Source organism: Anas acuta, chromosome 3 (genome assembly GCF_963932015.1).
Source record: "Anas acuta chromosome 3, bAnaAcu1.1, whole genome shotgun sequence".
NCBI classification, from domain to species: domain Eukaryota; kingdom Metazoa; phylum Chordata; class Aves; order Anseriformes; family Anatidae; genus Anas; species Anas acuta.
This window is the reverse complement of record NC_088981.1, coordinates 67,306,135-67,322,214: the sequence shown is the minus strand read 5'-3', so window position 1 is coordinate 67,322,214 and position 16,080 is coordinate 67,306,135. Positions and strand designations below refer to the sequence as shown.

At 36.9% G+C, this 16,080-nt stretch overlaps 1 protein-coding gene across 6 annotated transcripts in view; it reads right to left on the bottom strand.

Moving 5' to 3' along the window:
* ROS1 (ROS proto-oncogene 1, receptor tyrosine kinase) overlaps window positions 1–16,080 on the bottom strand; it is an 81,247-nt gene that overhangs the window by 41,925 nt on the left and 23,242 nt on the right. For 5 of the 6 annotated variants that reach the window (XM_068677625.1, XM_068677628.1, XM_068677629.1 and 2 more), the window contains exons 18-28: window positions 11,428–11,528; window positions 9,618–9,832; window positions 9,122–9,285; window positions 8,379–8,541; window positions 7,294–7,556; window positions 6,383–6,446; window positions 5,544–5,746; window positions 4,593–4,804; window positions 3,750–4,036; window positions 2,725–2,901; window positions 51–268 (exon numbers count right to left, since the gene is read on the bottom strand). In XM_068677625.1, coding sequence (XP_068533726.1) covers window positions 51–268; window positions 2,725–2,901; window positions 3,750–4,036; window positions 4,593–4,804; window positions 5,544–5,746; window positions 6,383–6,446; window positions 7,294–7,556; window positions 8,379–8,541; window positions 9,122–9,285; window positions 9,618–9,832; window positions 11,428–11,528 — 2,067 coding nt within the window. The remainder of the gene's footprint in view (window positions 1–50; window positions 269–2,724; window positions 2,902–3,749; window positions 4,037–4,592; window positions 4,805–5,543; window positions 5,747–6,382; window positions 6,447–7,293; window positions 7,557–8,378; window positions 8,542–9,121; window positions 9,286–9,617; window positions 9,833–11,427; window positions 11,529–16,080) is intronic. The other variant, XM_068677626.1, reaches the window with a different exon arrangement.

Below are 16,080 nucleotides of genomic sequence, written 5' to 3'. Positions count from 1 at the left end.
CCCAGTTCATATATGATAGCAGATGTATTTTTGTTCCAAAACAACCATACCAATGTTTTTTGCTGTAGAGTAGACAAACGATAGGATGAGTTCCTGGTGTTGTTAGTCATTTCTCTGAGAAATACCAGATATGTTGGTGTAGGCTGGGATATGCCAGGGCATAGCTGCTGTGGTGTGACAGATGGCAAGCTTACTGTAAAACTGGTGTTCGTTATATCAAGGATAGAAGGTTTCTCAGTGTCTAGCAATGGAATCAAGCAACTCTTATCTAAGAAAGACATCAAAAAATATAAATAAACAATTACTACTGGACCAATCCAAATTCTCATGGGATTCTACTATGATTCATATGAGAAAGCATAAGCACAAAGTATTCTCTTTGCTTTCACAAATAGAAACAGAATAAATTACCACTTGGATATACTATATTTAATTACTTTCGTAGACATAAAGATAGCAGTCACCAAAGTAAAGGCTTGTTTATCTTTGATAAGATCTGAGCTCTTAAAGTATTTAGGCTATTCTTTAGGTATCTAAAGAAAATCCACACCTGGAAATCCACACCTTAATTACTATGCTATTGAGGGTAGTATACACTGATGAGTCTGAACTTGCTTGTCACAGAAAAGGCAGATAGGCAGAGTAGAAAGTAACTTTCCCTCACAATTAAATCTCTCTTTTCTTCCAATCAGCTTCTCACTTGTAAAGTTCATTGTAACAACAGGGAATGGAGTGACAAGTTTTAGAAGGAAAAAAGTGGTCTCTAAGGAGAAAACAATAGAAAAATACTCAATGACAGTATGCAAAAGTAACAAAAGATACACCTTACCATTTGATATACTTTAAAATAATAATAATATTTAAAATATGTGACTTGCTGCCAAGAAGGCAAAGATGGTGCATGGACAAATGTTTGCCCTTCAGCCAGAACAACTGACCACATTGTTATGATCTTTCCTCCCTAAATGAGCAACCCTGTCACTCCTGCCAAAAGCTGGTTCATGCACGTAAGGGAAGATGAATCAGAAAGCCTGTTTGATAGAAATAAGTGTAATGTTGAGTCTTTTTCAATTTATATATTCTTAGAGTAGTAAAACTCTCATGGGAGAAATCTCAGGTGGAATAAAGATCTGAGTCATTTTCAGAACTAACGTTTCTGTCAGGCAGTTCCATAGAAATGTGTTTATCCTCACAAAAAATCCTTCACTGCATATTCAGCCCCTTTCCTCCTAACCCAGTAGAGAAATCATTCTCTCACAGAATCTGTGACAGGACGATAATTTTCACTGAGTACTTCTGATGTGTTAAATGATCAACTGACATCACTTCTCTGGATGGCAATTAAATAGGTTAGAGTGAAAGGAAAGTAACAGTACTACTTGCACACATCACTAAAATAAAAAAAAAATAAAAAAAATAGCATGTCAGTCAACACAGCTGGTCTTTGCAAACATCACTGTGTCACATACACCCCATTTGCTTTCAGTACAAAAAAAAAAAAAAAAAGAAAAGAAAACAAATCTTATTTTAATAATTTCATTTCCTTTTATCTTAAATAATTCTGCACAATGCTTTTTTTTTTTTTTTTCATTAAATCCCATATCTGTGTGTTCCTCTAAATATACTTGCAGAAGCCCAGTCTCCAATAAGAAGAGCTCTGTGGGAATCTTTAGATAGAAACAATCCCTTTGGATTTAAGTTGTTCTTTCTGCACCAGGTAAGTCTAGGGCTCTTTCAGGGAACCCATTCCCTCAGGAGAGGGATTGGTACATTTTGTACTAGGGCCAAACCAAACTCCTGTACCAATGCCAAGCCCACACAGACCTCATGTGAATAAACTTGCTCAAAGTGCTGGTAAGAATAGCCTGGGTGTTGGTCAGAGCAGCTATACTCAGGAAGCTCTGCTAGCTACCAAAAACTGCATAAAATTCTTTCATTCCAAAGAAGTCCATCCCATTAAAATATTCTCTTGTATATTTACCTGACTTTTATGTAAAAAAATGAAGTTAAAGAATTATTTTAACACATTCAAATTGCTAGCAGCTGTTATAAACCTCAGCACTTACAAGTATAGTCCCTATATCTACAACGAATCCTGGATTTGTATTGAAACTAATTTTTCTTTCTTTCATTATCACTCCAGTATTGTTTAAAACACTAGAAGTTGTAAGTGGAGCCTGAGACTACTAGCAGGTAAGCTGTAATTGCCTCTCAGGCACTTCTTTATAAATCACTTTAATAAGTGGAGGTCTTATCTGTTTGCCTTTGGAAGCACATACATTTGTTTTCAGCTTTGCATACTTATGAAAAACAGCAGAAATCTGTGTCATAACAGGGATCATTAACAAACTCGTTGCAACAACACCTTGTAGCTACAGATCATCTTAAGGACACAATGTTTGCTCTTTTTCTGTGTTTTAATGTTCACCGCCTTTTTTAAATCTCTAGATTCAACATAACTTTGAAAATAGGAATGGTTTGGTATTATCACCCTGAGCCATTGAAACACAGGCAATATTTACACCATTGTGAACTTCCATGCAACACATGGCCAGTCCTTATTTCCATCCTTTTAAAAATGTACATAGTGAATTGTTTCCCTCCAGAAGGTATCTGAATCCATAAAGCATATTTTACCTAAGTACATATAGCATGATCTGCAACTCAAATACAAGCTCTGAAATAGATTTATTACATTTACAGAACAACTCAAATCCCCACTACCTGGGTATGATTGCATTGCTGTGCTGTAGGCTAAGATTTTCAGCTCATGATTTGTTTTCATTTGAAGAGAGTGTCTTGTGGTTTCTTTATTTGCTAGATAAATTTCAGTGTATTTCTTCGTTTCAATGCTCCAATATAAAAACTGTTTATCTACAGTCAAGCTGCCAATTTTCTTATCTGTAAGAAAACATTGTAGAGTTAAGCTTCAGCATTAACACTGAGCAGCCAATTTTACAAGAGCAGATGGATGCTTTTATTCACATTGAGTCAATATGGGTCAGTATTTCAGCTACACTGTAATGTCAAAGACATTTCCTGGAAAAGAGGTTTCTAATATACTCCAATAGGTCTCATGAAGCTGAGACACTGGTATTTCTCTTTACAAGTGTAGATTTGGGGGCTTTTTATTATCTTTAGTCATGACAACTGCAATTTTGTTTGTTTGTTTGTTTTAAAAAAAAATAAGAAGGACAGCTTTACCAGCACTATTGGAGAACTGAGCTGAAAAATGAGCAACCAAGATAAGCATTATCATTACAAGAAGTGAAACATAGATAACCTGTCATACAAGACTCTACATACGTGAAGTACCCTCCCTGCATCTAATATTGAAGTGTTCAGTGCCACTTTCAGATATGACCTAAAAAGTTACGGTAATTTTTCATTGAGATAAGCTGTAATAGGTATATCTAATATTAAACCCAACAAAATAATGTCTTAATACTGTGAGTGAAATCTATTGACAAGTAGTATGTGAGGCTGTAGCATCTCCATTCTACTGACGTCTTAATGGAATGCAGGCTTATATCAGTAAAAATCCTCACACTGCTCTTTCTCCTGGTTGCTATCAACAGGGTACACAACTGGAAATATAGGACACAACATTTTTTGTTGATCTTGCCTACAGGTTAATAAATTTTATAGGTAAAGTACTTCATCAATGTTATTTTGCTGAAATTAACATTGTTGGTGTAAGAAACAGAACTAATCACAAACTACCTAGAAATGTAACAGAGCACTCCGACCTTGAATACTTGGTATTCTGGTAAGTCTCCAGCAATGGCAACCATCTACATCTGAGGCCCAGATTTCATCTCTTCCTCTGATAAAGAGCAGCTGGGGGTTCTTGGAGTCAGACACATCCATACTCATAGATCTTCCTAGTTCTGCTTCTGTCACATTACAGCTGCAGTAGTTCCTCATTTGTTCTTCTGCTGATATGTATCCCAAAATGTGTTGCACAGTGTTATTCAGAATATCATAATAAAACATGCAGCTGCCATAATCAAGCTCTTCCATCCAGTACAAGCGGCTATCAAATAAAATGCATTGCTTACAGTAGAAAAACTTCCAGCTGAACAGTCTGAACTAAATGCACTCTTGTAAGTGAATACAGTTACAAACCTCCCAAATATTTCAAACAGTGCAACTAAAGCAGCATACTTCCAGAGAGATTCTAGGTGTTTAAAGGAAATTTTTGAATGGAAGATTGCACTAACAGACTATTCCAGAATAAACGTTTCCAGTACTGTTATGTTAATGACTACGTGGTGCTGACTTCCATTTGCATCACCTGAACAGAACAGCCTACCAAGATTTAAGTATCATTTGAAATTTTTACTCACACAGACATTTATTTTTTTTTAAATTAGATATATGTCCAAGCTCAAGTAGCAGTATATAAGCAGAACTACACACAGAAGTATCTGAGAGTTACACAATGTAAAAAAAATATATATATATATATATATATATATACACACATATATATCATATAAGAAGTCCTTCTGGGTCCTTAAGAGCTGATGTTTCATGAAAATCATGTTCCAGATATATTTTAAAGAAGTTATTAGCAATTTATGTCTTACCTTAAGAGAGGATACGACAACAGAGACGATACAGTTGAATTATGTTTACCCAGCTGTACGTTCAAGGCTTGTAAAGACTTTTTCTTGAGTTCCAGATCAATAACAAATATCTGAGTTTCATTCCATGATGTTTTCAGGGCAACAAAGAGATGTCTTGAAATCCAGTCTACTGTGATGGCGGTGACATTGTGAAGAAATGCATCTTTGAAAAACTTAAGGGTTAAAAAGAATTATTAAAACTGCTTAAGAGCAGAATTATCCTACCTGATGCTAGGACACTATGAAATCAGATTTATTTCCCAAGTCATTACTACTTGGAAAATAGAAGTCAAAATATAGAGAGATGCCATGGAATGAAGGTTCCAATATTTTTATACAAACAAAATCTGTTGTTTCACTAATATTAATAATTCCTTCCATGTTGATTTAGTTTTCTTGAACTTAGAAAGAAAACAAGTTAAATTAAAATACATTTCATACAAAAATTACTTTTTTTTTTTTAATAGTATGAATTTTAAATTAAATATTTGTTGAAATGTCTCATGAACAAAGCAGATGTCAGTAAAATCATACATGTTTAACAGGAAAAGTATACCAATGGCATACTCAGGCTTGTTTCAATCACTATAGGTGACAAAAAAAAAAAAAAAAAAAAAAGAAGGAAGTCCAAATTTTATTATATTATACATATTTGTATTGCAGTGTTAGAAAGGGCCACTCATCTCCTTCATATAAGCATCTCATATGAACCAACAGTCATTAAGAAAATTGCATCTCTCCAGTTCTGTTTTCCCCCACTTCATTTTGCCATTAAATGTGCTTTGTTCATCATGCTGCTTTCTTCTGTTTTCAGCATGCAGTTCTGACTTCTTTAAAAACATGATTAAACCCAAAATAACAGCAAAAATGGCCACATATTTCCTTCAAGCAAGATAATGGACAAACAAATACCTGAAACACTGAAGTAGTCTGTATGTTCAGAAGAAAAAGAGAGTCTTCTAGGATATAGTACATTGTGTCATCATTAGCAGTATAACAGATGTCTTTTATATTGGTCTTTGCCAAAAGTTCCCATATGGTATGATTATTGTCTATGTCAGTAAGAAACAACTTGTTGGCAGAAACAGTTATAAGAGTTGGGGCAGGGAAAAGATCTGGAAGGAAAAGGGCACAGCAGAATTTACACCAAACATTCTAGACAATAGTAGTCATTCATAATGAAAGCAAGTACAAAAATAAATGATGGCCCCACACAAATTATATTTGGTCATATGTCACAGCAAATAAATAAAATAATGACATGCACAGATTGATGTTGCCTTCTTGTCATCACATGCAAACTTCTAAGAATTTTTCAGTGCCATTCTGGATGCTTACCCAGCAACTTTAAGCCTAGTAAAAATAGATTTGCTTTCTTAATTACCTGTCACAGCCCAATTAGAAATAACCTGCGATCGCTAGCCCAGTTATAAATGACCTATACTGTTGTAGTAGAATGCAGACTACAGATGAAAGACTGCTTCTCTGTGCTATGCTGGTGCTGCCTAGAAAAGTTAATCTCACCTACTTCTGAGAAAAGTCTTGAAATTCCCCAAATTTAAGCTGAAGAAATGTGTTAATAATTTCCTGTCAAACTATCTGCTGTAGCTATCTGCTCTGTGCTGTCTACCATAGGGTAGAACAAACATCACCCAGTTGTCAGACTATTTATCAGATTACTAAATTTCTGTACTGTCGAGTTTGCCAACTATTAAACACAAACCGTGAAGGGGCATCTAAGTCATCCGTACCTGATGAATTCCTCTGTACTATATCAGACAAAGGTCCTGGACCCACAGAGGTGAAAGCTTGCACCTGTGAGACAGGAGGTTGTTACATATGTTAAACAACAGCATAAAATATTCCATTACAGAGCCCACAGAGTCACAGTTAATGACAAGACAACCAGATCCCCTGACTGCTCAGCTAGGACCATATATGTATGTGCTCTGCTCTGTTGGTCAATTCAAATGCTACATTGAAGGCTGGACCGTGACTATGAATAAAATTTTATGTTGTGGCTCATAGAGTGGCAATTCAGGCTGCATTTATCAATTGCAGCCTGAATTCTTTACTCAAAGAAAGCCAGACAATCTTCTTTCCTTGCCCAGGCTGGAGCAGTTTCCTACTGTTGGTTGATGTTGCAACCCACATGGTGTTCTCCCCTATATACCTGGCCTGTTACATGCTTTCATGTTTCCAGCTTGCCTTTCGCACACATACTCTCTGTGTTCCAGGTATCATGATGGAAACGTGACCTCCTGACAAGTTTTATATGGAAGTCTCCTATTACAGATATCAAGTGAGTCCTTGTATTTCCCCAGAAGTGAAACATTTCTTGATCTAGTGGCGCTGTTTTACTGGCCTGTGACCACCAGCTCAGCAGAATCTGTGTTGAACTTGTAGCTTTTAGCAGTGGCTTTGGGAGACCTTTAGAAAAGTTTCTTTTGAGCCTCAACAAACCTGTATAATATTGCAGTATTGTTTTTCACTTTATGTAATGAGCAATACAACATATAGAAAGGTTAAGCCAGGTATCCAAGGGTGAGTCAGTGAATCAGCAGTTCCAAAAGCAGAAACCACAAACTCTTGCCCCAAGCCCTAGACAAACACATGAAGCTGCATGAACAACATCTGAGATGAGCTCAGTAATTTTTCATACCTGAAACCTTACTGTGAGGTGGGGAAGCACATCTCTGAGAGAAAAGAGCAACACATTGTGTTTGACATTGCTCACATTCCACTCCATGAGAGTGTCAGCAGTGTCATTCTGACACAACAGTTGATAGTAAACCCTGAAGTGTGTTAGTACTCCATTGTCCCTTTCAGGCTTGTTCCACCTGAACTCCACACGGATTTTCTCTTCACCTTCATGCTGGTTATTATGTAGCACATATATTCTAGGGTTTGTAGGGGCTGAAGGAACTGCATTTAAAAAATAAATAAACAGGAATTAGGTATTTCTATTGAAACATAGTCTGTACCTTGTAATTTAGTTTTGAGCCTTGACAACTTTAATGCTGAAAGAGAAAAATAAATAGCAAGTGGTGAGGTGTAAATTAGAGGAGTATTTAAAATTTCATGGTAATTGCTTTCTGTTTTTCATCAACATATATGTATCTGCTTTTAATTTGCTTAGGAAAAAAAAAAAAAGAGCTATATCAACAGCACTCTGTGTCTCAGATTGGGACATTTCTATTTAGCCAAATACTATAGGTAACAGTGGAACTGCAAGAATTCTCACAATATAGAATGTACTCTATCCACTCTCCTGCCCACTTCAAAATCTACTGCAGCTCATAAGCTTTCTCAATGCACAAGTCATTCAGCACTATATCTTAGCTGACTTTAGCTGACTTAACTTTGACCTGCTTGAGATCAAAACCAAACACAAGTAAAAAGTGCATAACATTTCTTAAAAATTTACAAAGTGGTTAATATATTACATGCAGCCTTTGATGGTCACTATAATGAATCTCAATTTCTCTTTATTACTCATAGCCATAGGCACCTGGTGCATATATTGTCATGCTCTTGCTGTTTCAAATTCTGTTACTGCAATGGCATGCATTTATGTGTGCAACAGATAACTGCCAAAGATAAGCAAGAACAAGTCCTTGCAACTCTGTCTATGGTCACTGAGCCCTGAAAGCTCCTCATTCCTCTCTAGACAGGGTTCCACATGCTAACATAGACCTGGGCCCAGCACGCACTACAGATTAGGAATAGGATTTGAAATTCTGGTACCTCCTTCTGGAGCTCGAAGGAATACAGATGTTGTTGGTGCCTTGCCCCAGTATGTGTATGGAGTCACACTAAAATCAAAGAGTTCAAATGGTTCCAGCCAATCAACTTGGTAGGATGGAACTGTCAGGTTATGGGGTTGGAGGCACTGTTCATTCTCCAAAGACTGTGAATGAAATTAAATGAAACAAAATGAAACAAAGCAGACCTTCAGTTTTCTAAATCCTTCTCATCAATCTGGTCAACAAAATCAAGACAGAGCTACTCTTCCTCTGAGTGATCATTGTTTCACCAACTCCTGTAGCACTGTAGTGCAACAGCAATCTGCTAGCAATCTGCCCTTGAATTTAACATACAGCTCACCAAATGTGCTAAACTTAAGTGTGGGTGAAGGCTAGATTTCACATTTGGACAAAGGCTGTCCCACTAGCAGCTCAGAGGACACTTTTGTCTTTGCGTTACTGTGAAAGGCTTTCTCACACATCTTTGGGCCCTGGGAGCTCCTCGCCTTGCACTTCACACTCCATAAGCTAGTCCAGAGCTGCTGCTAAGCCCATATTTCTCCAGTGCTGGCCTCAGTGGTGGGGAAATGGGACAGCTTGCTTTATATTTACATTTTGGTTTGATTGCTTGACCAATTTCTAACTTCTGGAGAAGAAACAAACTATGTTTCTGTTTAAAAATAGATATATGAGTGACTAGAGGCAGCAATACGTGTAGATAATATGGAGGGATTGTATGAATACCCTCACTTGTAGAGCTTTTGATCCCACGCAGTAAAAGACAGTTCCCCATTCCACATTTGCAGAGGCACTCCAAACGATGGTAAAACTTGAAGAATTTCCTTTAATCCTAAAGGAAGATACTGGTACTGCATTTGGAATCACTTTTGGTGTAAAGGAAAAATTTCCTGTCCATAATGGGAAGAAAAAAATAATAACAATTTAAAGAACATGAGGAATAGGTGGAGATTTCAAACCTGATTTAAAACATGAAGGAGCTATGGGTAATCAAGTAAAATGCTATTGAATAGAAATAAGGGTCTATGAAAAACAACATTTTGTATTCTTATTAGCCATACCCATTAGCTTTTGTAATTGCACATTATGTAGCTATAGTCTGATATACTCATTAATAAGTTGCTGTTCTTATGTCAAATGGCTAAAGAATTTAAAGAGTGGAGAATTACAGGCTGACGGTGAATATCCTTACTGAGGGGCTTAAATAAGGAAAATAATATACCTGGCAAAGGTTTAAGTGATGTGTGAACAAGGGTGAAGGCTGCAAACTTTGCTGGCTCTGAAAAGGGAATACTAATGCTCTGATTGACTTCTTGTGTTGTAATGAATTGAAGATTATTAATCCAGAACAAACGACCACTGTAGTACTCCAGTGTACTCTGAGATGTTTCTGAAATACTCCATGCTGCAAATTCTGTGACTATGACATTACCACAACTGTGAAAACATATATGAAAACTGCAAGCTGAAAACACATAGTGTAAAGAGAACAGGATTTATGCAACACATGACCCATTAATAAGTTTCTCGTCATTCAAATTCTTAATACTCGCGTAGGAAAACAAATTTAAAAGTTTTCAAGTTCTCTAGAGCACAACGTTTTTCAAAATAAAAGTAGCACCCTTGAAACAAATCCTTCATTCCTTTGATTTCATTAGAAGATAAATGTTAAATGGCTTAGTATTATGACATATGGATGTAGAAAACTAAGTATTTTAAAAAATCAGCCTAATTTCTCTCAACTACTCCACTGAAACAATGGAGACTACTTCACAGCTTAAGATTCTTTTTACTTCATTAGAGCAGATTCTCAGATGAATTTGACCCTGCTAGTTTCCTCAATAACCTTCCATTATTTATTAAACTCTATTAACGCTTTTCTCCGTTGGTATCAATGATAATTTAATTTGTCTAGTTACTTCAATGTCAGAACTTACAGGCCCTTTTTGATCCTAATTTATCTTCTCAGAAAGAGATGAAATACATTTTAAGAGGCCTTATTTTAGCATCTTAGAAATATCTTTCAGCTTAGACAAGTGCTATCCAAAGCAAATTCAGAAAATCTTTGACACACCATCAGGACCATTAGGATGGATTACTTCTAATCTCTCTGTTCTGGCATGCCAGAGATGATGATTTACGACTGCCAATTGGTTCCCAATGGAGCTGCATGTTCTAGCTAAAACTAATCAACATATTTTGATGCTTTAAATGCTTACCATTAATCATGGCAAGTCTAAAATCAGTCAGAGAATTCATCTGATTCCACTCACAGCCAGCTTGCGACATTATGAACACATGTAAATACAGATACTGTCCAATTAAGTTTAAGAGGTTTGATTTCATGCTTGTAAAAAAGCAGCACTCTCCCCATATGAAAAGGAGTAAAAATGTAGTTTCATGAGCTACTACAAATCAACACTGGCAAATAGCTTCTGTATGATGCGCTTGGCACATATGCAACAAATTATCATTTTTCTCAAGGTCTTATCAGCATATATTTGAATTCTTCCATAAACACAATTTTGTAATTTTTTTTTTTTAATTGCCTTTGAGAAATAATGAAGCTGTTTCATGTTCAGGATTATCAAGTGGAAACCCTGCTGAGCACTGATTCTCTGAGAAAGTGGTGTCAATTCAAGTCCTAAGCTCCATGTAAGATAAACAAGTTACAGCCCTAGGCACTTGAAAACCATCAGGTGTTGTAAATACCAAGATAAAACAGGCAATTAATAGTGATTAGTTCCTAAAGCTAAGTTTAAAAATTGATGAGCATGACCTAAGTTCATCTGAGCATCCATACTGTGTTTCTCTCACTGTAAAAGCATGCTAACAGTGATCTCAACACAGGGTTTGCCATCACCTAGGTGTGACCATCAGCTCTTTTTGTTTATTGTGCAATTAGTAACTGGTGTGTTCAGCACCAGACAATCTGTTTTTAAATAGAGTCTCATCCCCCACCCCCCTAAAAAAAAAAAAAAAAAAAGGGAAGAAAATAAAGACTTTCTTACCTGTGCTATACATTTACTTACCCTTCTTTGCAAAGAGAAATTCTGTATAGATTTAGACATAGACTCTCTTGTACAAGCCAGTAAAGAAAACCATGGCTGACATCCAATGCTAAACCAACTACCTAAGAAACAAAAAGTTCAAACAGCAATTTGCATATACTTTCACTTCTGGGCTAAAAGCCCTTAAGCATCAATGTTGTCCAGGCAGCATGATGGGTAGCTCTTTATTGGAAAAAATAACATTATTACCATGAACATTTATTCTAACACTAAAAGAGGTAACACTAGAAAATAATCGGGTCCTTGGTGGGTACTTATTTATAGCAGCTGATGATTTTCTAGATAACATTTTATGAGCATCTGTCACAGTGTTCATTCCTAGAGCATCTGAGTACTTCAGATATGATGGCAATCGTGTATCAAGTGATTAGTGAAACTACCTATCAAAATTTCCAAAGCACCTCTGGTATTTTAATATTCTTTCTCTAAAACAGATGGTTGATATACAGACTGAAAGTCAGAATCACTTTTTGAAAGAAGTGTTTCAGATCTTTTGTGTTTGTTTTCTAGCTTTGATTTTATGCATAGAATATTTAATGTGTTGCATTATTTATGGAAAATATATGCATTTTTATTGATGTATTCAGTTAAACAGGATGTTCAAATGTTTACATTTTAGTAAATCGTTTATTATTAAATGAGTCAAGGGAAAAAATGTTCATCACTTCAATATATCATCTTAATTTAAGCTAGGTGTAGGATTTTTGTTTATTTTAAATTGGATTTAATATCCAAAATAAAGCTTTCTTGCTTTTGCAATAAACAACAGATTCAATACCATATGCAAAAATAATAGAAATCAGACATCTAATAACGTGTTCTGTGACTGACAAAGAATTTGCTTCCAGAAGTTATTCTGCTAAATGTTATCAAGTTCAGTCCATGTCATGTCATTAGCACAGTTTACAAGTTGTTAGGGGCCTTTCTGAGAACATTTTTCCTGCTGCTCCCAAACTTTACATCCAAAAACTAGTTGTAGTTACTCTTTTATAAGGTTGGAATTCTATTAGGAATGTAAGTGGAGCACCTTTTTTTTTTTTTTTTTAACTCTTCATTAATAAGCTGCAGAAGATGATGACAGGAAAGCAAATGCTGTGTCACTTTGTTGTCTGCTGGTCCTTATGTAATCACATTCTTGACATATTTCTGTTGACACTGTGTGTCAGAAAATCAAGGTTTGAATGATTGCTCCTGTAGGTTTTGCTGTTAAAAATATCTCACAGTATGTATATGCCTTAGTGCATATTCAACCGAGCATGTTATATTTTATCCCATTTACCTATTCTCCCATCCATGTTCAACACCAAATTACATATTTCTGAATCTACCTTGCTTTTTTAAACATTTACATCTTCATTTCTTGCCCTGTTTTCTTTTTGCAGCTGTTACATTTTCCCACAGACAGGCCCATCTTCTTTCTCCTAATCCCTGTATCCCCATTAATAAAAGGAAAAAAAAAAAAAAACATTTGTACTGTTCAGGAGTTAGGCAATAATTTAACACCTCCCTTCCCTTATGCTTCAAAAAATAGACAGTCTTCTTCCATTTCCTGATAGATATCAGTCTCTGGACATGATAAATTTAGCTACTTGAAATGCCCCTTGACTAGCAATGGTAAGAGGCAACTCCTAAAAAGACATAGCCCCTCCTGCATACAATGCACTTTGCTACTTTATAAATTACTTTTGTTCCAGGCAAATTGTACAGTGTAAACTACTTAAGTGCTTTGAATATTCTGGGCCAGATCCTAAACTGAAATAAATCAGAATAACTCTGCCAAAATCAATCAAACCATACACACCAACTAGGCTATGCAACTGATTGCAGAATAAAATAATTGTCACAAAAACATCTAGTTCCTGCCAAAGAACTTTCAAAGCTTTGCTTTCATATATTTTGGGAAGCCTATTGTCTCCATACTAGCTATCTTCTATTCCCATCGCTGAAATTTCATGCTAAAAGAGCCCTATACTGCTGAAGGTCCCGTACTGAGCAGCTGAACAGCAGTTCTTCATTAGAAAAGCAGCTAGTAATTTCCAGTAAGAAACAGTTATGTAGAAAACATGCTCTAACTGTTGCATAACACCAATTATCTATTACATCTGTGTTGTAATATTGAGTTAAAAGGTACTCTTCTCAAGATAAAGGACTCCATTGCACAAGGAAGATACATACTATTACTTGTACAAACAGGCATTTGCATATTTATATGGAATAATTACGCCAATAAACAATATTTTACAGCCTTTTTTGGATGCGTTATTTGGGGTTTTATTTTAATAAAATAATCGCCTGTCAGTTAAAATTGGTCACTCCTCATTCTAGACATTTTTACTTGGCTTTTTTCCTGTATGTATCACAGCAGGAGGCTGAGTTCAAGAAGTCAGTGCATAGATTAGGGGCAACACAGAAGCAGGAGAGGAGATGTTTGTTTGTAGGAGGTGTGAATAAGTGGATGGTTGAAGGCTGGTATCACTGACATAGAGAAAAGTGCAGAAAAAAATGACAGCAGCAGACAGGCAGTCTTATTGCTGCCAAGGGCCTTGAAGCTGGGAACAAAAAAATTGAGGTTAGAATGAGGTGATTTAGAGAAACAGGTCATTTGTCAAAAGAGAAGGGTAGGAAAGGTGACTTTTGCCACTTAGGCTACACTGCAATTTGTCAGTCCTTCACAACAGATCACCCAGAAGATATGAGATAAGTGCACGTGTGCTGTTGAGCCTAGGCAACATACTTTTTCCCACAAAGACAGTCCATACTATTCAGCTTCTGTAGAGAGGTGTGAGGCTAGTACTGGAAAATACAGTGGCCCAAATGCAACACAGTATTGTTCTCTATGTGTGACAAAAGTTGTTCAGTTCTTCTGTGTTTAGTTTTACAAGTATAGCAGGTGCCACACCAGAAACAGCTTTCCCTGTCTTCACCAAACCCTCTTGCAAAGTGAATGTAACAGAGACCTGTGAGATCAGCTGGCCTTTCCAAATGTTAATCACCTTTCAGAGACTAAATCAGATCCGTTTTGTTTTGTTTGTCTGTTTGTGTTGTTTTTTTTTTTTTTTTCATGTTTTTTTTTCTTTTTCATGTTTTTTTTTTTTTTTTTTTTTTTTGAGTGTGTATTCTTTGTTTTGTTGTTGTTGTGGTTTTTGTTTGTTTGTTTTGATTTTTTTGTTTGCATTTTTTACACAGAGAAACACCAGCCTCTTTTCCTCTTGGAGAGGGAGATTGAAGCGTTCTGGGCAATGATACAAAGCTAACCAAGAGACGTAGATCTCTAAAGTTTTGGAAGGATTTTTAATAGAGAACCTGTTTTTATGTAAAACAGGGGCACAAGTTGTAGGATAGGTGGATTTTTTTTTTAAAGGCTTTTTTATCAAGAGCTATGCTCTAAAGAATGACGTTAAAGCCATAATAAATCTAAGTTGATGTCTTTTGTGGCAGTCAAACTATGCCTTACTACCAGGCTTGGGACAGAGAGTGAAACCCTACACAGGCTGTTTTTTCAGGTGGGGATCATTCAACTTTTCTTTGATAGAGACTCCACAGAGTAAAAGCCCTGAAAGAGGACAGTCCCTCAGACTGCCCCAAAGACAGAGCCTGGAAGAGTTTCATCAAATATGATGTGCTTCACTGATTCTGCAATCCCAATCAAACTGACTCCCAGACCTGTCCCCATTATGGTAAAGAAGTGTTTTCTTGCCAGGGAAATGGATCATCCATCACTTTTCTCCCAGCTACATGACAAGATGGAAGAAAGAAAGAGAGGGAAGGAAGCACATATATGCAACTGCTGTGACCCTGGCTGATCTTTTCACAAACCAGTCTCAGAGTTCTTTGGCTGCATAGGCAACACGGAATCCCACCTTGCAAGTCCCCTGCATGGCAAATCCCACATGGTGGCAGTGTCAGATGGGTTTGCGAAAGGCAAGGATGATCTATAGGGAGCCAGAAGCGAACTTAAAAGTCTTGGTAGGACATCAGAGAAGGGTATATGGAGAAGAAAGACATGAAGAGGTCAGCAGAGAAACAGCTTGTTTGAGAGAACCTCAGAGCACACCAGGAGATCTCCAAGTAGGAAAGGGAGGGACGTAACAGGATTCCATAATTTGCAGAGGCTTTGCTGAGCTCTGGGAGCCATGGCATCTCTCCACTCTACCAGCATATATCTTCATGGGATCCATTACCCACCCTAATAAAACTCAAATAACAACCCCTACCCTTCCTTCCACATACAGACACACCTTATACCATCTTTACTCATTCTTTCAAGAAGCCCCTTCTGTCCTCCCAGATGAGCTCCTCTCCTCTGTGGCAGCCTCTCCTCAGCCCTCAAGAGCTCCCCAACCAAAGGAAGAGGAGCCAAGTTGGGGCCAGGCCTCCAGCTTACTGTGGCAACTAAGAAAGAGAAGACTGGGAAAAGCAGGAGCAAACTGGGGGGTAGAGACCTCAGAGATCCCCAAAGCACAGGGCTTGCTGCTCTTGCTGTCATGCAAGAAGCAGGAGCAGGCAGGATGGGAATTGTCAGTGATAAAGTTGGCCCCGTCACTGGCACAGTGGCAACAGAATTAGGGGCCAAAGTTTTGGTACAGTTATAAGATTTAATTCTTACCCTGTTCC